Below are 26,345 nucleotides of genomic sequence, written 5' to 3' on the forward strand. Positions count from 1 at the left end.
ACATTACGTTGACGTTAAAACATAAGAAACACTCCGTTGGTTCACTTGATAACCTTCATACGTTTACATCAAAACCAAACGCTTCCTAAAACCCTCAGATCGACTGACGAGACAGGAGTCAAGCAGCGGTATTTATGGAAACAAAAACCTAACATGGAATAGTTATTCAAAAGTCAAAGGTCACCGGATTGACCAACCAACAACATTCCTAAGACAGAATCGGGTGAAACTACTATTTTACAACCAATCAGTAACCGATCACGCACTCCGTGCATGCCCAAAACTTAAAACGGTATATTTAACAGAAAGAAGACCAAGGAACTAGCTGACATCACAAAGCTAAAAACACGTGAGTCACACGTATTCTAAAACTTGCAACGCAGATTCGCAGGGCTCACCTCAAAATCAAAACACGGAAAAGAGCACGTGAATCTCACGGTGTTCTAAGACTAAACGACGCAGTTTGTGACGCTCCGACCAAAACCAGGTCACAACAACTGAACAAGGAGCACGTGAATCTCACGTAAAAATATTAACGCTCCACAAAACGGGTCACAACAAGGTGCTACAATAAAAACACGGTCTACTTCTTTTTACATCGTGCAATGGCTTGAGCAAACGTAATTACAACAAAAGTAGGTGACTGCATGCCGCATCGGCATGCACACTCCCACCGGAAATTATATTAATATAATTTACTTCAAAAAACCTTTGTACAAACACATTCCTTATATCAAAAGAAGAATAACGCAGATTTAGACATTTCAAATTTACAACTCAAAATCATTGTGTTGCAAAACATTTACACAATATTATGGTTCAATCATTTTCAGTGTTTCAACACATCTCGTTTCAACTAAATGCCACTAGTCATTTACTCGACGGCATAAAAAGAACGCACCACTTAAACCATAAATGTCCGTTACATCATCTGGTATAAAAACAAACCGCAACAATCTACAACTGTCAAATTGGAAAAACACTCCAACGTTCAATGTTCTTTCAGTTCGCCTACACAGCTTTGTCTTCGTGATTTTCACGATTTACTAACACAGTCATTTTGTGAATAGGTCGCTCTAATATGCGACTATCACCAGTGGGACGGCCGTGATTGTCTAGAGCCTTTGTTCCAACATGCACTTTCACTCGTCTGACCAGTCCATCAGATCCCGGCATCACTTCGACTACACGAGCCATGCACCATTCTGATCTGCACAAGTTCTGGTCATGCAAGACAACAACATCTCCCACCTGTACGTTTGCCTGGGGACGTTGCCAGACACGACGTTTCTGCAAAAGTGAAAGGTACTGGCTCTTCCATAGCAGCCAGAATTCGTCTGCCATCCGCTGGACACAGCGCCAACGTTTCCTGGCGTACAGGTCTGGATCTTCAAACACACCAGGGGGCGGAAGGATGGCACCTGACTTCATGGTGAGGACGTGGTTGGGGGTCAAAGGGCGTGGTCCATCTGCCGATTCCAATGACTCGACAGACAGTGGTCGACTGTTCACGATGGCCATCACCTCGTATAGGAACGTACGAAGTGATGAAGTAGTGAGACGCTGGCCTGATCTTCTGAGAAGACCATTCAGGATGCTGCGTATCGTTCGGATCTGACGCTCCCAAACGCCACCCATGTGACTAGCTGCAGGGGGGTTGAACCTGAACTCACATTTGCTTTCCAGCATCTTTGATGTCAGTCGTTCAGAGTCCATCTCTTTCCATGCCAGTTTGAACTCATTGCATGCACCTACAAAGTTCGTTCCTTTGTCACACCAAATGCGTGATATGTTTCCTCGCATGGAGACAACAATGCGTAGGGCGTTTATGAAGGAATCACTTGACATGTCATCCAGGGTTTCAATGTGGATTGCCCTAGAGGCAAAACACGTCACGATCAGCCCGTACAAGATTAATGTCATGACCTTGACGCAGTCATCACGGTACCCTCGTTTTTTCTGGCGTTTCAGGCCCTTCAGATGCTTGACTGCGGCACTTCTGTTGTCGGGGAGGGACGGTTTCTCTGGTCGAAATGGTAAGAGCATCTCGAAGTGACCAGCTTCGTTGACCTTCACGATCTTCTTGAACTTTACATCGTCCTGGGACATGGATCCTGAGTCACTTGCAAAGTCTCTTTCCATAACATGTAATGGGTCAGTACACGAGACTTCGTCCACCTGTACCTTGTAGACGTGAGCTACACGTTCTTCTTCCCTCGATCCTGGCTTGACGATGACGCGCATGGACGAGGCTATGCCATCAAAGGCGACGGAATGCGGTGCCTTGCCGACGACGCTCCAACCTAACTTAGTCTCTACTGCAAATGGCAGTCCTTGGACAACGTTTAGGGGCATGAGGGCTTCAGCGCAGTCGTAGCCGATGAGGAGGCCTGCTTCACAGTCAGGGTACAAGGGGGGCAGTTTTGGAGACAGGTGTTGGAGATGTGGGTAAGCTTTGACAGTCTCTGAGGTGGGGATATGAGTGGGGTCAACGGTCAGATAAGGTCGTGAGATGGCAGAAGGGAGCCTGACAAACTCACTGGAGGTAGGAGAGCGGACACGCAATCCAGAGTACTTCCTGCCGGAGACCACAGCATTGTCCTCAGTCAGTGTGGAGACCCTGAGTGTAGTCGGCTGCGATTTGGCTTTAACTTCTTCAGCCACTGACTGCACTACAAAAGTGGCGTTGGACATAGTGTCCAGTAGTGCGTACGTCAGCACCTCTACGTTGGGGTTAGAGTCACTGGAAACGAGAACGGGAACGATCATAGACGTGAAACCGATGCTGTTTTCCTCGCTGGCCTTAAGAGCAGACACCGTAGGGGTCGACGATGACAGTGGCTCTTGAACGTCAGCAGCAGAGGTACGGTAATTGTTCTTGTGTTCACTCGCCCCTTTGTTTTCACTCATACTGTTCTGATATTTGAAATTGTCATCGTGAAGACAAGTGGGATGAGCCTTCTTGCACTTCTTGCACGTCTGTTTCTGCATACATTGACGGCTCTGGTGATCCTTGCTTCTCAGACATCCGTAGCAGATACGGTTCTTGAACAGAAAATCTCGTATCTCAACCAGAGGCTTCACTATGAGTTCCTTACATGTCCCAGCGTCATGGTCCGGAAGTTGACAGTGCAGACATGCGGTGACATCCTCTGTCAGGGTTGACAGGTTCGTTGTGAACTTTCTTGGTGTCCCCGATGCACTTGTCAAGCCGAAAACAGGGTCGTTAGAAATGTCTGCTTCGAGAGTAACGAACGACACGAGTTCATGGAACAGAGGATACCTCTTCTTTTCGACCTTGGTTCGAGCAACTGTTCTAGACCATCTGTGACTCATCCAGTCTGGGAGCTTTCCGACGATCTTCCGTAGGTATTGGGCATCATCCAGGATGCTCAGTCCACCAACTTCCTGGGCAGCAACGGAACATTGCTGCAAGAAATCGGCCAGACTTCTGAGTCCCTTGGGATCCTTGCTTTTGACTGGGGTCCATTCGTCCAGCTTGGTCCGGAAAGCTTGCGAAACGACGTATGAGTTGCCGAACCGATTTTCCAGCACTTCCATGGCTCTCTCGTAGGCATCACCTTCTCTCAGCAGAAAGAAGCCGGTCACGGCCTCCCTTGCTTGACCTCCGATGTACCGTTGCAGATACAATAACTTCTCACTGCTGGTTATGTTCTGTCTCTCGATGAGAAACGCAAACGACGATCTCCAAATTGGATATTGGAGAGGGTCACCAACAAAAATGCACGGCTCCTGCATCGGCAAGCGGTTGATCATCAGAGCGTCTGATAGGGTTTTGGCGAGAGAGTCCATAGGAGTGTCCTGCTTGGCAGGAGTAGCAAGTGGACGTTGGTAGTACGCAGACGGGGGGTAGGTGGCAAATGGACGATCTGCATGACATTCCTTGTCAAAGTTCATGTACGCAGGGGGCCTTGCGTTTTCGTTTCCCCAAATAACTTTGGGGGTGGTCTGATGTGGGTCCAGGAATGTGGGCACGAAAGGCTCTGGTTTGGGATGTAGGTGGGTATCATAGGGGAAACAGGGTGGGGTAACTTGAAAACGTCTGTGGTCCATGCGTTGGTGACGTTCTTCTGGGAAGTAGGTGTGTCGTTCTTGCGTCTCATCACCTTCCCTTGTCTCTGGTAGGTGATAGGACCAACCTGTGTGGTCGAGATCAGGCGGGCGAGGGCCTGTGACGCTTGTCGTTGAGTGTCCAACGTTGTGCAGAGGCGGCTGACCAGTGTATGCACCGAGAGGGTGCTGCAGTGTGGTCAGCAGCGCTGTAGGCCGCATGGAGGATGTAGTTGCAGCCGTCGTGTAGTTGGGTGTGGAGGGCTCCCGATGGATGAAAGGAGCGCTCGTTCCGGCGTGATGGGGGGCGTTGACATCCTCTCTACGTTGAGGTCCGTACGCCTCGTAGGTGGCGTTGTTGGTAGTAGCGGCGCTTGTAGAGGCGCTGACTCCAACGACGAGGTCCACGACAGGTAACGCGTGCTGTCGTGGCTCAGTCGTTGTGGTTCCTGCGACGAAGATGGTGACAGCATCGTTGACAGTAGAGATGTCACGGGTGCTGGCGGCGTTGCAGACAGGAACAGACGTGACGTCCAAGGCTGGCTGGTGTGTCCCTTGATCAGCAATGACGGCAGCTTGGCAGACAGGAACAGACGTGGCGTCCAAGGCTGGCTGGTGTGTCCCTTGGTCAGCAATGACGGCAGCACCTGTCCCTATTCCTATCGCTGTTTGTTCATTGTTTAGAGGAGGGGCTACAAGACTGTACAAGGGAACGAAAGGATGAGGGTGGAACCTAGTGTTCAACAAATCAACTGACGGTAGATCAGGGAGATCCTGCTGAACGGATTCACCTTGTTCCAATACTTGTAACATAGCTTGTTGTTCTCTTAAGCTAGTTTTTAATTCGGTGGACTGAATTTGTCTCAAAGCCTTCTTCTGTTTAATCTCTTCAAGAGCTGCTTCAGCTGCGTCTTCGGCCTGTCTAGCTGCTATTCTCTCAGCTTCCTTAGCCTGCCTAGCTGCGTCTTCGGCCTGCCTAGCTGCTTCTTCGGCCTGCCTAGCTGCTGTTCTCTCAGCTTCCTTAGCTTGCCTAGCTGCTTCTTCGGCCTGCCTAGCTGCTGTTCTCTCAGCTTCTTCAATCTGCCTAGCTGCATTTCTCTCAGCTTCCTCAGTCTGCCTAGCTGCTGTTCTCTCAGCTTCCTCAGTCTGCCTAGCCGCAGTTCTCTCAGCATATTGTTGTTGTAAGAGATCCAGTTCACTAAACTGAGCTTCCTTTATTGCGTCACCTTCCACTTTTATGGCCAGGGATGCAGCCTCTAGTTTAAGAGCCAATTTAGTGTCTTCAGAGCTAACACTTTTAGAGCGGAGAGACTCGGCGCGAGAAGCTACTTGGCTACCTGATCTCCTGATACCTGACTTGTGGCTAGCTGACTTGTGGATGGCTGAAGTAATGCTAGCCACTTTATGAATGGCAGACTTAACACTGGCTGACTTGTGGGTGGATGACCCAACGCTAGGTGTAACACTGCTATGCCTGGAAGTAGGCTCCTTAGCCACCTGCACACTAGTCGTTTGTCTGTCAAGAGCTCGATCAATGTCAAACATAATGTTCTGAACTGTTCTCTGAACATCATCCCAACTTTCCTGAATGGTTTCACCGCTACCAATACTACGAAGACCTTTCTCTATGTCACCAAGATCCTTGTACATGCTCAAAACAATTTGTTTTTGACTGGTTAACGACTCTTGATTAGGAGTTTCTTGGTTAAGCTCTGTGACTATCTCACCGATTGCTCGTTCCAAGAATGTTCGTTGTCTTGCGAAGTTTCTAGTTTTGATCTCAATCTGGTACTCTCTACCTTTTTCAGTAGGCTTAATGTCACGCCTAGGCCTTTGAGAATGTTCATCTTCATCGCCGTTAACGTCATAACCTGAAGCTTCCAATGGTTTATCTGCTGGAATCTTCTCCATTACAATGTTCGCTTATTCAAAAGCACTAAAAACATACATAAGGTTTATCTGGTTATAAAGTAAAATGAATCGATCTGAGGGTCGTTTGGGATAATACACAAAAGTCACAAAAAATGCGCCGGATACGGAGTAGGAAGATCTCTAACCGACAAGTTGATCTATGTCAAACTATGGTTCACTAACACAGTGACAGGTAACAATAAAGTCTTTTGCTGGTTATCAACAGCTACGTTTACGTTCATTGAGCGTCAATAACAAAAGTTCTTTACTGGGCGTCAGCAGCTAAGTTTGTTTACTTTAGCTAAAATTCTTTCACTGGACGACAGCAACTAAAGTTTTTTACTGGGCGACAGCAACTAAAGTTTTTTACTGTGCGCGCCTTCGTGAGCGAGGCTGGTACTACATATTGTTCATACGAAATGACAAACACAGGTTACAAGCGATAACGCGCAAAAGTACTGGTTTATTATTTTACATCTGACACTAGGGATCAGTAATGTATATATATCGTTACAGTACCACGTATTGCGATACTACGTATTGCGATACTACTTATTGCGGTAAAAAACTTATGGACAGAAAGAAAAAGAGAAAAGAAAACAAATTATTAGACATGGCAAAAGTATCAAATGCATTAACAAGACACGAGAAGTAAAAACAAGAAAAATAAACAATCACAAGACAGGCAAAGACAAACAGACAAGAAAGTTACAATTACCACACACTCGTTGGTTAGTCCTTCAACAACAATAAAGAGTTACGTTCTGTACGTTCAACAACAATAAAGAATTACGTTCCGTACGTTCAACAATACCATAAGCACTAAGAATACTCAAGAAACTTAGCATACATACGTTTAAAACCAAAATGGCTAGTTTCAGAAAAATACAAAACGTTGACTCATCAGGCCAGGAATACAAAGCAAACTGTCATACCAAAAAAGTCTAACGACAACGTTCCTGCGTTAATCAAAGTCACAAACAAGATATTTACTCATCCACTTTCCCTCAATAACGTTACAAGAAATAAGCCCGTTTACAAACGATCACCACAGACCGCAAGCTTCTTTTACCTAAATTCTTTTAACGTAAGGCTGAAAAAGTCGGAGAAAACGTTTCACTTCGAACTTCGTTAACCACAGAAAACACAAGTTATCATTATAAACATTAGCGACTTTCTAGCGTCTACAAAACATTGCTGTACGTTCACAACACTAGAACAGTTGAACACACAATAAAGAAACACTACAACAAGTCAGACTTTCAACTCACGTTATACATAAACAACTCACAAAGTCATTACAAAATGGCGACCAAAACACAACACAAACAAGTAACAACAAAATTACCTTATGCGCTGTGTGGGTTGACCAGCAGTACCAAAAACGTGTTGCCTCACAAACGAAGGGCACAAAACGATTCACACTTGAGAAACAACTGTCTCCAAGAACATTACGTTGACGTTAAAACATAAGAAACACTCCGTTGGTTCACTTGATAACCTTCATACGTTTACATCAAAACCAAACGCTTCCTAAAACCCTCAGATCGACTGACGAGACAGGAGTCAAGCAGCGGTATTTATGGAAACAAAAACCTAACATGGAATAGTTATTCAAAAGTCAAAGGTCACCGGATTGACCAACCAACAACATTCCTAAGACAGAATCGGGTGAAACTACTATTTTACAACCAATCAGTAACCGATCACGCACTCCGTGCATGCCCAAAACTTAAAACGGTATATTTAACAGAAAGAAGACCAAGGAACTAGCTGACATCACAAAGCTAAAAACACGTGAGTCACACGTATTCTAAAACTTGCAACGCAGATTCGCAGGGCTCACCTCAAAATCAAAACACGGAAAAGAGCACGTGAATCTCACGGTGTTCTAAGACTAAACGACGCAGTTTGTGACGCTCCGACCAAAACCAGGTCACAACAACTGAACAAGGAGCACGTGAATCTCACGTAAAAATATTAACGCTCCACAAAACGGGTCACAACAAGGTGCTACAATAAAAACACGGTTTACTTCTTTTTACATCGTGCAATGGCTTGAGCAAACGTAATTACAACAAAAGTAGGTGACTGCATGCCACATCGGCATGCACATCTGATGTACTTTCTTCTCTTGTCGCGCGCTCTCTCTCTACCTATGTCTCTTCCTCTCACTCTCAGTTCTCGTTCTCTCTCTCTCTCTCTCTCTCTCTCTCTCTCTCTCTCTCTCTCTCTCTCTCTCTCTCTCTCTCTCTCTCTCTCTCTCTCTCTCTCTCTCTCTCTCTCTCTCTCTCTCTCTCTCTCCCTCTCTCTCTCTTTCACATACTCTCTCGCCCTCTCTCTCTCACTCTCTCACTCTCTCTCTCTCTCTCTCTCTCTCTCTCTCTCTCTCTCTCTCTCTCTCTCTCTCTCTCACTCTCTCTCTCTCTCTCTCTCGCCCTCTCTCTCTCTCTCTCTCTCTCTCTCTCTCTCTCTCTCTCTCTACCTATGGTTCTTTGGTGATAGTGAAGTGAAAGTTGTAAACATGTATAAATATTTAGGAGTCTATATGTCCACAAGAATCTCTTTTTCCCACACTCTAAACGACCTTGCTGATCGCGCGAGAAAGGGAGTATCAGCTATCCTCAAACTTCTTTGGAGTATTGGGGAATATTCTCCTGATACATTTTTTAAACTGTTTGACAGTCAAATACAACCGATCTTGACGTACGGTTCGGAGGTCTGGGGACTCTCTGCTGATCAACAAATTGTTGAAAGAGTACATTTGTCTGCCATTAAAAGGTTTGTCGGTGTCCATTCGAAGTCACCAAGGCATATAGTTTACGGTGAAACAGGACGTTATCCTCTGTTTGTGGTAACGCACATAAAGTGTATGAAGTTTTGGCTTCGATTAACTCGGATGGATGGCAACAGGTACCCCAAGAAAGTGTATAATATGCTACTGTCTATACAAAGGCAAAATTACACGACATGGGCTTGTAACGTTCGTAATGTTTTGTACAAGTATGGATTTGGTGAAGTGTGGGAAGCCCAAGGTGTTGGTGATATTTCCACGTTTGTAAGAGAATTTCGCCAAAGACTTGTCGATTGCTTTAGACAGGATTGGCATAGTTCCCTTGAATCACACGTTTTTTATAATGTGTATTCGTTATTTAAGCAGTCCTTGTGTATGAGTGGTTATTTGTATCAGATAAGAAATGTTCATTTGAGAAGAATGTTAGCACGTTTCAGATTTGGTATGTCACCCTTAAATAACCACTATTTACAGTATAAACCCAATGTGAATAACGTAGACAGATTTTGCCCTTTGTGCTCAGATGATACACTGGAGACGGAAGTACATTTTTTACTTGTTTGTCCCGCATATAATGAGATCAGAGTTGAATTAATAGCCTCAAAGTATTATCGGAACCCATCCATGTTTAGAATGTGCCAATTACTATCCTCAACAAATGGCCAAGTGGTAAGACAATTAGCAACGTATATTTACAAAGCACTACGATTTCGCACTGATTCTCTGGAAAATGCTCAGTTGCAAGATGCAGGTCCATAATGTTGCTTTTTCTGCTTATTTTAAACATTGTTCGCTTGTATAATGTGTCACCAGTCTTGTTATGGGCCGGAGGCCTAACAAATAAAATTTCCGACTCCGACTCCGACTCCTATGTCTCTTCCTCTCACTCTCAGTTCTCTCTCTCTTTCTCTCTCTCTCTCTCTCTCTCTCTCTCTCTCTCTCTCTCTCTCTTTCACACACTCTCTCGCCCTCTCTCTCTCTCTCACTCTCTCTCTCACTCTCTCTCTCTCTCTCTTTCACATACTCTCTCGCCCTCTCTCTCTCACTCTCTCTCTCTCTCTCTCTCTCTCCCTCTCTCTCTCTTTCACATACTCTCTCGCCCTCTCTCTCTCACTCTCTCACTCTCTCTCTCTCTCTCTCTCGCCCTCTCTCTCTCTCTCTCTCTTTCACATACTCTCTCGCCCTCTCTCTCTCTCTCTCTCTCTCTCTCTCTCTCTCTCTCTCTCTCTCTTGTTTTGAAATGTCCAAAATATGCTGGTATTCGCGAGTACTACATACCTGCAAAATATTACAACCGCCCATCAAGCTTTAAACTGGCGCTACTTCTAGCGACACCAAACAGATCAATATTACTTAGACTTGCAACCTTCATCATGAACGCGTTTAAAATACGCAGTGAGTGGGGACAGTGAATATGAGATATTGCACGATCTTGTTTTATGTGTATGCTATTTTTGCTGCTTTCTGTCGATTGCTTAAAAAACAGTAATAAAGTTTTGTCTTTTTTGAAAACGTTAATGTGATGCTATGTATCAGAGATGCAACGATTATGCATATAACTGCTTGCAGATTTGCGTGTGAAAGGGCATGTGAAGGGATAGATGGAGTGATGAATAGATGGATGACGGATGAATGGTTGGACAGTCAGACGGTTGATTAGATGGATGGAGGACAGAGGGACACGAGATGGATAGAAGGATGGATGGATGGCTGGATGGATGGATGGATGGATGGATGGACGGAAAGAGGACAGAGAGACATGAGTGAAGTGCGACAGAGACTGGATTTTGTGCTGATGCTTACTGTCCTTTTCCAAACGTTTTGCTGTTGTAAATGCCTGTTTCCACAGTCGTCATGTCGACTGTCATTACGATGATGATGATTTATTTTAGTATGATTAATATTACAATGATTATTTTTCATGAAGCATGAATGATGAAAATGTGTACACCCCGAATTGAAATGGGCCAAAGGCCCAATCAATAAACCATCCAGACTCCAGACTCCAGACTCTCTCTCTCTCTCCCTCTCTCTCTCTTTCACATACTCTCTCGCCCTCTCTCTCTCACTCTCTCACTCTCTCTCTCTCTCTCACTCACTCTCTCTCTCTCTCTCGCCCTCTCTCTCTCTCTCTCTCTCTCTCTCTCTCTCTCTCTCTCTCTCTCTCTCTCTTAAACAGACACACATAAACATATCCTCTATAACTTCTGTCTATCTCAGTCAATAACACGCTGGTACGCAAATCTTACCCTCTCCCCACTCACTCACACATCCACACATACACACACACACACATACATGCACACAAACACGCACACATACGCACATACACACACAAACACGCACACAAACACGCACACACACGCACATACACGCACACACACACACACACACACACACACACACACACACTAACTTCGTTGCACAGAGAAAACAAACATATGCTTTCAGATGCACACTATCCGTCGTCCTATCCGAACATAATGTCCTTACGTGCGAATACAGTCATGTCTATAGCTATGCATATACCATCAGTTGGTTTGGCTCTCGGTGTGCCTGTCTGTTTCTATGTCTGTGTGTTCTTCTGTCTGTTCGTCCGTCTGTTCTAGTGTACGTCTTCCTTGAAGACTGACTTTGTGTTTCAGTCCGCTCGTAGCTAGCTTTGTTATTTATTGGTAAATTAAGAGACACATGAGAAAATATTGTAAAAACAGAAACAAAACAACAAATACCTTGTAAAATCATGATAGAGCATTTTGCTTGCACAGTTGTTTCGTTGTATAGTTGTGAACACTTCACAGTAGCGCTGCCATTGTCCTGAATGTCAGGCAGAAACTCCAGCGTTGTGACGTCAAAACGTGACCTGGTGATGTTGTAGCGCGGATCAGCAACTTCGCAAAGTGTGGATGAACAGTTTTGACAGCACAGACTGCAATTTCCTAGGCTAACGTTAGCATCAATGTCACTGATGGACCAGTAGGTGTTGGATACGGGCCACAGTCCAGTGCATGTCAGAGAAACTGACTGGTTTTCAGAGACTTGAAGTAATCCGCTGCTGCATTCGGGGATATGAAACTCCGGTGACGTGTTATCTGTCGAAAAAGTATGAGTGTTCATGCTAGAAAATCAGTTGATTGTATTACCAAAAGCAGCCTCACAAGCATCATCGCCACTAACTTCACAGCAACAACAGCACGATTGACGACAATGCCGCCAACATGGCCACACACATCGTCAAGAAAATAGGTGTTGCAAGGACAGGGTCAGTTCTGCATGAGTGGTACAACTCTATAAGTTATTTCTAGTATGCTGACTGTTAGCAAATGATAACAAACATGTCGAGAAAATGGATATCAAGCATGAGCCGGCATGCTAACAGTCAACATATTGTAAGGCGTCCGCAAAGTGATCGGGAGGTCGTGGGTTCGAACCCCGGCCGGGTCATACCTAAGACTTTAAAATTGGCAATCAAGTGGCTGCTCCGCCTGGCGTCTGGCATTATGGGGTTAGTGCTAGGACTGGTTGGTCCGGTGTCAGAATAATGTGACTGGGTGAGACATGAAGCCTGTGCTGCGAGTTCTGTCTTGTGTGTGGCGCACGTTATATGTCAAAGCAGCACCGCCCTGATATGGCCCTTCGTGGTCGGCTGGGCGTTGAGCAAAAAAAAAAAAAAAAAAGTCAGCATATTATAAATAATGGTTTTATTACCCCCTATTTCAAACGAAAGAAATTTCGAAGCGACCCCGCGCAGTAGACAGAACAGCTGCAATGGCAACTGGATCGCTCCTATTTGGTTATGCCTGTCAGTCAATTTTTTCGTGACTTTGGTCAGCCAATTACTCAAATGACGTGATCGTGATGAATATTAACAGGTGAAATGCGTTCACACAACAATACATGTATCGCAAGATTAACCATGTTGAACCTGCGTTTCAGTTGCTTCAATTTTTCTTCAAACAGACAAGCGCTTAGAACTGTACCCACGGAATACGCGCTATATGAGCTTCCTATTGATTGATTGATTGATGTGTGACAGATTAAGAACCGACGTAAAGATAGATTTGATATAAATTGAGTTATGTCATTTTAACAGAACTTTAACAATGACATGTTTACGTGAGCCGGTCGGCACTGCACACTCTGAGGGTGGGTGGTGCCTTGCCATTCGGTAAAGCACCCACTGACAAAACTGGCTATTTGGAGAAACAAATTAGATGAAGAGTATTCTATGACAGCATTTAAAGTGTCATTCTTTGGAATAAATTACGCTGATATTGTTAATTCAAATATTTACTTTGTCTTGCGTGTTTTTTTAGCGTGATAAAGAAAAAAAAGTCCCTGCCTAAATGTTATAACATGTAGCTGGTCACCTAGAATCAGTCCTGATTGGTCAAAAAGCCATATGGTGCTCTGGAATGGTAATAAATCTTAATAGTACAACACGTCACACGGGTTTACATATGCAGACATGCTTCTGTATTCCTTTGATCGAAGGAAGGTTTGAAACTATACTGACTTTTGTCGGTCATGTGCGTATCTTCATTCAAACGCATATAAGAACTTCAATTTTGTATTGGATAAGATCGTTTGTGAGTGTTATAAACCATCACACAAAATCATATATAGCTGCACAACTCATCAATTTAATGTACGAATTAATAAAATATGAATTCGTTATACAAACTAGGTTAACGTGTTCCTTGATACAAATAGAAAAAAAAATACACAAGCAAATAAATATATAAGCAAATGAATACATAATCCAAATAATGCATATAATACAGAAATAATTCAAACAATGAATAAATATTAAATAAAGTGTAGTTTAGTACGTGTGCACAATTTTAACTTTGTCAAAATAATTTAAGATATATTTAGTTAATATGGTACGACACTCACCTTTTCGAACAGCGCAGTATGCTTGAGAATTTCTTTGATTGTCAAACTGTGAGCACTTGATAAGTCCGCCATGACTTCTCTCCACGTTGCTGACAAATCGTAGTGTGGTGAAGTTTTGTCTTTGCCTGCTCATTTCAAAGTTCGTATCAAATACTGTACAGTTGTTACGGCTTTCGGTCGTATTACACGCATAGCACTCTCCCAGCTTGATCTCCGTTCCATTGCTTGAGGGACCAGTGAAGGACCAGTAGATGTTGGATAGGGGTTGTAGTCCTGTGCACGTGAGGTACGTCTGGTTATTGTCCAGAACATCGTAGGCTGTCTCTTTCTGACACCCCGTTATGCTGAAGTGTTGCTCTGCTCAAACATAAATCAGTACATGCGATGCTAATTGGATACACACACGAAAGGTACGGTGTCGTTGTTTGTTAATCTAGAAAATCTGAAATGGTGCTAAACAGAATAGTGATGCATGTTACCTTAATCTCATAATGTACATTAGTTAAAATACACATTATGTCCCGTTTATTTTGTTAGATATGAATTTTACTGGCTGGAATCTGTGAACTATTATATACAATTATTTCAGTATTCATATTTATGAAAATAGTCGACTCGTTATCTGTAGCAAATGATACCTCGTAGCACTTGGAAGTCTTTTCCCCAGATAGTATATGTTATCTTAAATAGAACCACAATTCACGTTTAATCCACAGTAAAATGGCCCCAGCGAGATGTATTCAATATGATATCACGCCTGCAACACAAAATTCAAAAGTGCGTACTACCTTTAGCAGGTGGGTACAGCATTAGGAACGCTACGAAACAACTTATGTTGCCATACCTAACTGGCACATGTCAAAATAGCCTTTCACGCAGAAACCACACAACCAAAACACTTTCATTTTGCACATGTGGTAGGGTGCACTCTAAATGTGACGCTCACAGTGGATTAGTTTGTGTGCACAATCATAGCGGACTAGATATAGAAATCCTGCTTTCAACCTGCTTTATTATACCGCTAGGACTGTAATCAATACATGTTAACAATACTGACCCTGACCTTCCTGCGCAAACAAAAACTATAGTCAGAAGATGTCTATTTGTATGCGTCTCCTCATATGTACCCCCTTCAACCAGTAGAATATATCTAACAACAAAAAGACTGATTTCTGTCATTAATGAAGAAAGGCAATTAGATCAATCTAAAATAAATATATTGAACCCATTTGGCTGGCGTACGAGCTTTCACAAAATACCAAACATACAGTACTGTGTATCCTTCTGTTTTGAGAAAGGTATCATATTTTTGTGATGTGCCAAAACCATGCTTCTGTTTGAACTTATATCTATCTCTCTTTCTCTGCTAAGAAATTTTAACAAATCTCGGAAGAAAGTTTCTGCTGACTTTCAATTGTTTCTTTCACAATTTCTGATGTCAGGGTACAGATATTAATGACGTACTATGTTTTAGTGTGATATAATGTAAGGTAATCGATCGTTGTCCATCCGTGTGTGTGTGTGTGTGTGTGTGTGCGTGTGTGTGTGTGTGTGTGTGTGTGTGTGTGTGTGTGTGTGTGTGTGTGTGTGTGTGTGTGTAGCGGGGATATAGCTCAGTTGGTAGCGCGCTGGATTTGTATTCAGTTGGCCGCTGTCAGCGTGAGTTCGATCCCAGGTTCGGCGGAAATTTATTTCACAGAGTCAACTTTGTGTGCAGACTCTCTTCGGTGTCCGAACCTCCCCCCGTGTACACTACATTGGGTGTGCACGTTAAAGATCCCACGATTGACAAAAGGGTCTTTCCTGGCAAAATTGCTTAGGCACAGTTAATAATTGTCTACCTATACCCGTGTGACTTGGAATAATAGGCCGTGAAAGGTAAATATGCGCCGAAATGGCTGCAATCTACTGGCCGTATAAAATGTCATCTCACACGGCATCACTGCAGAGCGCCTAGAACTGTACCCACGGAATATGCGCGATATAAGACTCATTGATTGATTGATTGTGTATGTATGTCTGTTTCAGTGTGTGCGTGTGTGTGTCTGTTTCAGTGTGTGTGTGTGTGTGTGTGTGTGTGTGTGTGTGTGTGTGTGTATGTGTTTGTGTGTGTGTGTGTGCGTGTGTGTCACGAAACGAAACGATTGATAATTGGAACGATTAAGAATGACGTTCACACACAAAAACACAATATACACAAAATATGGAAATTTTAGAGTGCTGCATATGATATGGCAGAGGAGCAATTGATCATTAGTTAATGGATGAAAATCGTACACTTACCTGACAAAACGCAGATAAGCAATAGATGAAACAGATATACTACTGTCGATCGTCGCATCTTGAAAGTGGCGGACAAAATTTGATCACAGTCAAGTGTACGTGTTCATGCGTGTACACAGCCCAACAGATAGACAGCTTGCGATAAGCCGACTTATTCACTGTCGTAGTACTTCTGGTGTAGCAGCCGAAAAGGTATGGACTCTTAATCAACAGGGCGGGGATGTAGCTCAGTCGGTAGCGCGCTGGATTTGTATCCAGTTGGCCGCTGTCAGCGTGAGTTCGTCCCCACGTTCGACGAGCGATTTGTTTCTCAGAGTCAACTTTGTGTGGCTGCCTGAATGGCGGGGTAAAAACGGTAATACACGTAAAAATTCCACTCGTGCAAAAAACATGAGTGTACGTGGGAGTTTCAGCCCACGAACGCAGAAGAAGAAGAAGAATCAACAACTGAGGAAAGACGATGCTGACAGGTGCACGCACATCTTCACCAATAAGTTTGACCAGGATGGTTTTTCTTCAACACCTCAAGTGTCGTCTGACCAGATACAGGCAAACTGAACACATGTTTTGAATCATGATAACCCAGGTTTAGTTCACACAGCTTTGAGTCGAGGATCGCCTCTTAAAATTTAAGTTCATCCACTCGAACAATTTTCTGTCAGTGGTGAATAACAACCCAAAGAACAGGAACACAAATCACAGAGACGAAAAAAACCAACATTTCCTTTTGTAATCTGTGTGTGTGTGTGTGTGTGAGCTAGAAGAGGAAAGGCGGTGCAGTATATCACAACCGGTGCAACGAGAGAAACCCACAATTCGCTTCCATTCATTTTAGCAGCAAGTTTTTATTTCGAAATTTCTCCAGCATACTATAACTGTCACTGCCAACCAGATTATATTGTAACACCCAACAAAGCCGTCTTTTGAGCACGATGACATGCGTTGACAAAAGCGTGCTGCGCGTTAAAGGTAAAGGAGTTACACAACGTGTTGTACGCATATATGAGAAAAATACACGTCGCTGTAGGAATAAGACAAGAATACTTTTTCAGGCATAAGGCGAAATTAAAACATTAATTTTAGTCAATGTGTCGAACTCACATAATGAAACTGAACGCACTGTATTTGTTCACCAAGACAAAACAGCTTCGTCGATCTCCGCCGCAAGCAAATCGATCACTTTTCACGTTCAAAACGAAGTGAAATTGACAAGTCAGTATAGCACAGTAGCGTAAAGCGCTGAGCAGAAAAGCGCGCTTTTCTGTATTCTTGTTAACTTCTGACTGTAAACTCGATTCTAAAACTAACGCTGTTTTCCTTGTACAACACGTGGTTGGTTTGTGTGTAAGTGCTGCACTGTTTTCTCATAATTCTACATTATGTGCTCACATAGGGTACACGTATATGTGTGTATACATAGGTGTGTGTGTGTATGTGTGTGTGTGTGTGTGTGTGTGTGTGTGTGTATGTGAGTGAGTGTGTGTATGTGTGCGTGTGTGGGTGTGTTTGTGTGTGTGGGTGAGTGTGTGTGTGAGTGTGTGTGTGTGTGTGTGTGTGTGTGTGTGTGTGTGTGTGTGTGTGAGTGAGTGAGTGGGTGGGTTGTGTGTGTGTATGCTAAACCTGTGACATTGAAACGGGATGAGTAAAGCCGAATGATTTAGGGTGAGGTTATTGGCTACGATTTTAACTTGAACGGCTCGTTTGCTCTTACACTGCTACACACATAACAAGATTCTTCTTCCATCGATAGGCCAAGTGACTGCTGCGACCTGTTTTTTTACAATTAGTCAAGTGTGTAATGCTTTAACATTGACAGGGAATCAAGACGAGGGTCGTGGTGTGTGTGTGTGTGTGTGTGTGTGTGTGTGTGTGTATGTGTGTGTGTGTGTGTGTGTGTGTGTGTGTGTGTGTGTGTGTGTAGATCGTTTCCAAGAAAACTACTGGACCGATCTTAATGAAACTTCACATTAGACTTCCTGGGTATGATATCCCAGAACAAACGCCCTCATTTGTCAACCAAATTGGTTGACATTTTGGTCAAATAATCTTCGACGAAGCCCGGACTTTGGTTTTGCATTTCAGCTTGGAGGCTGATTTATTGATTTATGAGTTTGCTAATTAAATTTGTCATAACAATCCAATTTTCGCAAACAGATATAAATTTGCTTGCATCGTATTCTTCTATGAATTGTGAATCTAAAAATATATAAATGTCATGACTGTTTGCTCTATAATTTGATCACAATTAACGAAAATAGGTTAATTAGTACTACGATTAAATTTGAGAAATCGATCCAAACATGATTTCATCTAATTCTTTATCATTTACTGATTCCAAAAACATGTTGTATTCAAAACAAGCTCAGAAATTTAAAAAGAATACAGAAAAGCGCGCTTTCCTGCTTACCGCAATACCCTATTCTGCCTTGTCAATTTCACTTCGTGTTGCACAGGAAAAGTGCCGCGGGGATTGACGAAGCTGTATTGTCTCGGTGAAAGAATGCAGTGCGTTTAGTTTCAATCTGTGAGTTCTAACAGCTTGACGAAATGTAGTAATTTCCCCTTACGCGTCTTGTTCTTAGTTTTCTTCGGACCAAACGCATTTTCAACTAATCTCTTCTTATTCCTACATACACTTCTTTATGATACAATGTGCAGTAATGGGCAGAACGCCTAATTTAAATGAATCAAGCACGTACTGGGACATTTCATATTCTGAAGGGTCTGAAAAACATGCTACTTTTCTTGCTGAAGTCATGTTTGTGAATTGGAGATATCCGAACAGGAAATAAAATGTATCTATTTGTTGCAGCCTTAGCACTAGGCATGTTGTCCTTACGAACCTGCTTAGGCCTAAAAAAAAAATAGGTGTGGTTACGGTAACCCGACCTACCCTATTTTTAGGGGCCGACCCTATAACTTTTTATTACATTTGTCACCAAAAAAAAGAAAAAAAAAAGAATTAAACCGAGTGCAGAAAACGCAATGAAAGCGAAATCGCCCGAGTCGCACACTTATTTTCCTGTCAAATAGGTTTAATTTGTACACATAAGAAAAAAAAGTTTAAAAATAAAGTGATTGCCTACCTTCCTAACCTATTTTTTTGGCTATGTTACCGTAACCACACCTTTTTTTGGGGGGGGCCTTATAGTCAAATCGGGCGTACCATTTCTTTAGATCAATCTTTACTTCTCTTATCTTTTTCTTTATACGCTGGATGCGTGGGATTCCTTTCCTAGATTCACGCAACCGTCAATAGATTTATTTTAGTCCTGTGACGTCACCCTCTTAGACATTCGGGCTGCTTTCTCACTGGGGAAAGCGAGCTGCCAAACAGTACGGCGCTACCCATGTTTAAACATTCTTTTTTTTTATTGAATGCGTATATTTGTGATTTCAAGCCTTGAGACTTTCTCTGTGAACTTGGGTTCTTTATCATTTACATGTACGTGTGCACATGGGATGTTTGGACACCAAGAAGAGTTTACACAAACTTGACTCTGGAACATAAATCCCTCGCCCAACGTGGGGATGGAACCCACGCCAATAGCGACAACTGGTTTTGAAGCCAGAACCACTACCGACCACTCACGCCAAACGCAGCTCCTACATGAAATAGCACTATGTGTCTCTTTATTCTGCAGAAAAAGAAAACATTGCATGCATGTGCCTTTTGCGCAGTATACTTCTTTAAAAAAAACAATAAAAAAAACATGCTAAATATTCTTCTCGTGTCGCGTCTAAGGGAATTAACCTGTGCAATGAGATGTTCCAAATTGTGTTGCAGTTATTTCCGCGCCTGCCTGTTTATGTCATGTCTTACTTAAACTGTCGATGAAATAAGTATGAGGCCTAAACGGTGTCGCTGTTTAATCATGTTGTCTTGCCTAAAATGTGATGTTATAACATGAGTCTTATAATTATTACTAAAATTTACTTAAAGGTTGATTAGCAATTGTATATATATATATATATATATATGTGTGTGTGTGTGTGTGTGTGTGTGTGTGTGTGTGTGTGTGTGTGTGTGTGTGTGTGTGTGCATATATGCATTGTCGAAAGAGTTATCAGCAGTAAAAAATGATGCCAATGTATGCTTCATAACGTCAGTTTAGTAAAAGTTCCAAAATGAGGCTCTTTGATGTAAGAAAGTGTTATGTGCTGTGTAAACACACAGGCAATCACACAGAAAAGACATACATAACTGAACAGACACATAAACAAACATATCAAAAAATTGACAACACAGAAATAAATAAAAGAAAGAAACACATTTGAAAAGAAAAAAATACAGACCGAGCGACAGACAGACAGACAAAAAAACACCGAAAGAAATCAAAAACAAATCGCAAAAACACGCATGCACATTTATTCAATAGAACTAAATTGTCGAAGAGTGTATCACTTTTATTCTGTTTGGCCACATGCGATACAAAATGCTCAGAAAGAAAGATAGAAGTAGACAACTAGAACTACATTCAAATACTTCAGTACCTTTAACAAAAAAAAAGTACAACAAATATACAATTTACACAAAGAACTGAACTTTTTACCAGCGTTAAACCATCATCGTTTACTGCATGTAACTGAAGATAACATTCCTAACCAATAAACTAAAATGTACTATCTGCAGAAAATACGAGTGGCCAATGATGCTTCCAATAAACTATACGGACCTTCATACTTCTGTGTACTCCAAACACGCTGACAAACCATATCACACAAAGAGAGAGAGAGAGAGAGAGAGAGAGAGAGAGAGAGAGAGAGAGAGAGAGAGAGAGAGAGAGAGAGAGAGAGAGAGAGAGAGAGAGAGAGAGAGAGAGAGAGAGAGAGAGAGAGAGAGAGAGAGAGAGAGTGTGACAAACGGATTTGCACATAATTTTATATTGGAGTTATGTGACGCAGGTGTACAAAATTTCATGGGCCACAAACTTTGAGTAGGCATCGCACGGTGAAATATTGTCCGCGCAGTGCAGTGCTGTCACGTGTGAGATGTGACCAATCAGAGAAGAGTATTAACTGAGGTCGCGTTTTATAGACTGTAGGACAGGCAGAGCTTTACAGACCACTGAAGGGAGAAGAAGGGTCTCCTGTTGGGTAAAGTTTCTCACCGGGCGCTAGAGGTCGTTGGACTCGTGCCGCGGTATTGAATCGTTGGATTCAACTGCTGTGTTTACAGGTATTTATTGAATTGATATTTTGCTCGGAGATATTATTTTGCTCGGAAATATTGACTTGAGAAATGACCGGGAGAGTCATGTGTGAATTGGCTGAAAAGCGTGCGCTGATGTCAGCCATTGTTGAAAAGGGAATGTTTATATGTTTTTCGGAAATGAAGTCGCTTATGAGTAAGCGGGTGTATATACTGTAACCGCATAAGTTAGTTGACGGTAGTGATAAAGAATGTCAGAAAAGTTTATTCAAGTATGGAGACTTATGGTAGTTTAAACTTGTGTATTTTAGCATCCCGGGCCGAGTGGGTCGCGGAAGTGGGGAGACGAGACGGGAGGTTCCGCCCTTACGTCCCGAGCCGTGAGCTGTGGGAGCGCAGGAGGGAGTCAGCGTGAAGCGCTGGAGAACGGGGACCCCGTCCCATTCCACCACGCGAAGACAGTTTGCGTGGGTGGGGTGGACCAGTACGTGCCACTGAATGGTGTGAGTACGACTGGCAAGACGTAACCGGCGAGAGAGTTACGTGGAGATAAGTTCCCCAAGTTAATAAACACGAGACGTAGAGCGTCCGTGACTTTTTTGATCTGTGTGTAACGGAAATGAATATTGACAGAAGTATTGCTTGAGACAATGACTTCGTGTGTAGTGAGACGAACAGGCTCTCACGGAACAAAGCTTGAAGTGTTCTACGTGTGTGCACGTGAATTATAGACTGCATGAGAAAGTAACATGTGTGTATTTCTGTGCAGCTAGTTTTCTGTATGTTAACAGAAATAGAACTTCCATGTTGAGTGAGAGTGATTTGTAGAATGAATGGGAAATATGTTTATGTTGTGTTGATTATTTCAATAGAGGTACATGGGCAAAGGGCTGTAACCGTGTTCTTGTCTTTGTGCCTGGTTGGAGTGTTGTGTGTGTGTGTGAAGGCTAGGTAGTAAACAGAGAGAAGCACGCACAATTTCTGATAGGAGTAAACATACAGACATACACACGTAAATACCAGCCGTAACAGAGAGAGAGAGAGAGAGAGAGAGAGAGAGAGAGAGAGAGAGAGAGAGAGAGAGAGAGAGAGAGAGAGAGAGAGAGAGAGAGAGAGAGAGAGAGAGAGAGAAAGTAACACGCATTGAAATAAACAAGCGACTTTCATCCTCCTGATGCATGATGATCATAATTATAATATTAGTTATTGTTAGATTTGACTGTGATATCCAGATTTATCATTGCCCATGTCGAGAAAGCTAGTCATATCAGATCGAGGCGTGATTCAGCCTTTCGAGACACTCATTGCACTCATAAATATCGATATCGCAGTCAAATCTAAAAATACAGATTGTATTGCATTCCATTTCGGACGAAGAACCCATTAACCCCAGTCTAAGAAATTGGTCAAGAGCAAGGGAGGTAGGCTACTGCCATGTTGGAAATGTTGGATTGTCTTTTCCTGCTTTCGCAACTTTGCTGCTATAACTTTCATTTTTCAAATACTCCTTCGTTTTCTAAGACGTAAATAAGGCATTTAAAACAACAAAGAAAAGAAAAATATCACACAAATAAATACAGATCACACAAAAAAGGTTCAGTGGAGGAACACGGAACAGCCTTCGCGGTTACTTGCAGACTTTTAGACTTCATAGGCTTTGATTTGACAATTCTAAACGATGGCAGGAACTGAAGTGCCCCGCACTGTTTTAGTGAAGTCCTCTGGCTCACTTTTTGTGTAGAAGACAGCTTCCAGTTCTTTGTCGGTATCGACGGACTGCAGTGTTGATAATGTTGTCGAATCGCCAACTGCAGACGACACAACATTCCAAGATAAATTTCAAAGATGGCGTCTTCCGATAGCCTTCGTGACTGTTTTAAAGCTGTTGATGTTTGTGTGTGTATTTTGCATGGCTACGACAAAGAGGGATGGGGTAGTAATTCATGCTGGAGCAAAACGTTTAAATCGGCTGCTCATTTCCAGCCTTTACGAGAGTGATGAGCGCTGATACCCTGCAAGAGAACTCGCTTCTCGCTCCAAAGTTCACTTTGTTTACGGCTGTTTCAGCGGCCTCCCTCGGTAAGATTAAAACATACCATTCTACTACTTTTCTGTGAAAGGTGGGTGGAAAAAGTGTGTATTTATTCATTACACAGGTCTTTCTGATGCAATTATTTTCCTTTTATAAATTTGCGCTTTAAAATAATGAAAGACTTCAGGTGATATTTTGTTCTTCAAAATTACAATTGGAAAAGTACTTCCTGCACAATATCAAATTCACTAGAAACTTCCTGCGCGATATCAATTGATATACAGTTCCTAGTTGACCAATGACAACAGCCGTTTTTGTCATGTGATCAGTAAAAATGCGATAACACATGATATCGCGATACATCCTGTTTTCTTTTCAATCATCGTCCACCCTTTTACAACTATACGATAAGTTCTTATGCCATGAGGTCATGTTACCTAAACTGTATAAGAACTATACGACAAGTTCTAACAACGTTTGTAAAAACAACTGCGACAACATATAGTCTATAAAGTAGACTATACAACAACTGTACAATCAGTTCTAACTTCCTATTGAATGGTACTTGGACATGTGACATGATGCATCTTTGTATAGCATCGACTCGAAAACAACTCTACTATCAGTTCTAACTACAGAATGTCGATGTGATTTGATGCAACCTACTTTAGCATTCAATTCATAACAACTAAATGATCATGCAGTTCTAACTACATAATGTGAGGTGACTTGAATCAGTACTTTGATGCCAACAATAACATTGAGTTCATAAAAACTGTCTACTCAATTTCACATATATATGCTAGTAATGTGACCTATTCTAAAACTACTCCATAACAACTATTCGATCAGTTAAAACTATATGATGTAAACGTAACTTGGAATTGTAACGTAATGCAAACTATAGTTGAACAACTACTCCAAAACAACTACACGATCAATGCTAAATGCATCATGTCAATCTGACTTGGACTTATAACGTAGCGCAGAGACTCGAACAGACACCTGTCTGTACCACAGCTGTTAATCACGAAGGAATCTCGTAATCTTCACCTGCAAAATACCAAAACACACATTATATCCTTTGCGCTTCTCCAATCCACCTATTCTTATGCTAACTCATCTTCCTCCGTCATCGCCAGCAGTAGCAACAACAGGATTATCATCATCATCATCATCATCATCATCATCATCATCATCAGCAGCAGCAGCAGCATCATCAACTTATTAGTTAGAAACATGAATAGCACGTGGGTTTTTATTAATGTAAATAAAACATGCTGGTAGATGGGGGAATTTTAAAATACAGTGGACTTTCAGAATTCATTATCTTATTTGAGGATTTCATTTGTTTGCTTACTCGGGCTGCCTTAATGTAGATCCTGTGTAGTAATTCTTTAAGCCGCCATTAGTATAATAAGGCTTTTTGGATTTGCTCTGTCTGTTTGTTTGTTTGTTTGTTTGAGGCGGACGGTCAGTCGGTCGGTGTTTGTCGGGTAAGACTTGTATCCCTGGGTCAATTAAGCTCAAATTTCGTGAAGTTGTTAGGAATAGGGTTAGACGTATGCAAAAAATTACATTCCTAACGGTAGTCAAACGGAAGATATTGGCTTTTAACGCTTTTACAAACCGAGCCAGGGGACGAAACCTACTGACAGACCCATTGGTTTGCGGGAATTCCCGCACCCAGAACTCCGGGTTACTTCCCTTCGAGTCTGACTGTATACCTCTCCTTGGTGTGTGTGCCTTTCTTGTGAACCTCTGTAAATTCCCGTTATGTGTGTGTGTGTGTGTGTGTGTGTGTGTGTGTGTGTGTGTGTGTGTGTGTGTGTGTGTGTGTGTGTGTGTGTGTGTGTGTTGTTTTTGTGTGTAATATTCACCTTTTTTTTCTGACGGTTATTTGGAAGCATTATTAGTGGCAATGATTTATTGACACTAGCAATACATCCGCTGAGTGCAGATTACACACACACACACATACACACACACACACACACACATACACACGCACACACCGTCAGTCGCATGCGCGCGCGCATTTGTACACTGTGTAATACAACTGAGCACATGGTCAAAGTAATGCAGTGCCATACACTGACGCAACCGGTCAACTTGACTTCGTGTTGTAGACTGAAGAGTAGAAATACCCTCTCTTTTGGTGCAGAACCAGAGTGGAAACTCGCACAAACAATCGGATGCCAAGAACTTGAGGGACCATCTACAGAGTTAAATGTGTCACTGCTTTCTAATGTTTCATCCAACAAATTGGCGCCATTATGTAGCTCTGTGTCTTGGTTTTACAGTTCACAAGGTATCAAGGTCGGTACTGTTTTCAAGACGAGTAGGTGAGTCTAGCCGGCTTTTGGAACAGTAGAACCCTGGTTACACAAACCGACTAAAGAAAATATATTGACCATTGTCTTTACCATAATAAGCCAGATGTAAAGTCTGTGAATCTAACAAGTTGAAACTGACTTGTTGGACACCCTTATTTTGAAAAAAAAGATATAGTTTGCGGTTGTTGATTACGAATGTGACCGTTGGCTTCAGGTTGACCAGTAAGTCCAGATACATAACGGCACTGTGAGCGTGCCGCATTTCGCTCCCCAGCCCATATGTTTGGTTTTGTCTGAGACTAACTAGGTCACCAACATTTGCGGGAAGAGGAGACATTTGGTGGGAAAACTTGCATTTAGTCAGTCAAGGCATGGTCTCGCGTCGTGGACAGATGAGAATAGCTTTGTGACTAATACAGTCTTATTTATATAGCAGATCATCACTATTGCTGGATGTTGATGAATATGATATCTGTGACAGACAGGGATTACGACATTTGCCGCAGAGTCACTTGAAGAGTGGTGTTTTAGTGTGTGAAAAAGTGAAGAAAACGTCTTTCATGAGTCATGAGTGCCTGGTTCCAACGTGCGTGACTGATACGCCGTGTTCTACCGGAAACATCAAGCAACGCGTACATTATTATTTTCTTTGGAAAATTCTGCCATAAATTCAAGACATTGGTACATAATGCCCAGGCTGTCACACTTGACCGGATAGAGCCTCCAAACGTCAAACAGATGGCATATTTGTTTATCCGTTGGCAAAGTGGTCAGTCCGGTAGAAAAATTCAAACCACGGCCGTATTTGCACCAAACATGGAACGGCTGAAACGTACCGGTAACGAGCATGTAACGCACGGCTACAGT

General features: G+C 42.6%; 1 protein-coding gene across 1 annotated transcript in view; it reads right to left on the bottom strand.

Moving 5' to 3' along the window:
* The window catches only part of LOC138973824 (uncharacterized), a 21,841-nt gene extending 8,069 nt beyond the window's left edge, over positions 1-13,772 (bottom strand). The window contains exons 1-2 of the mRNA XM_070346533.1: positions 13,676-13,772; positions 11,509-11,868 (exon numbers count right to left, since the gene is read on the bottom strand). Coding sequence (XP_070202634.1) covers positions 11,509-11,521 — 13 coding nt within the window. The 5' untranslated portion in view covers positions 11,522-11,868; positions 13,676-13,772. The remainder of the gene's footprint in view (positions 1-11,508; positions 11,869-13,675) is intronic.
* Between the last annotated feature and the right edge of the window lie 12,573 nt (positions 13,773-26,345).

This window comes from Littorina saxatilis, linkage group LG8, assembly GCF_037325665.1.
Source record: "Littorina saxatilis isolate snail1 linkage group LG8, US_GU_Lsax_2.0, whole genome shotgun sequence".
Lineage (NCBI taxonomy): Eukaryota > Metazoa > Mollusca > Gastropoda > Littorinimorpha > Littorinidae > Littorina > Littorina saxatilis.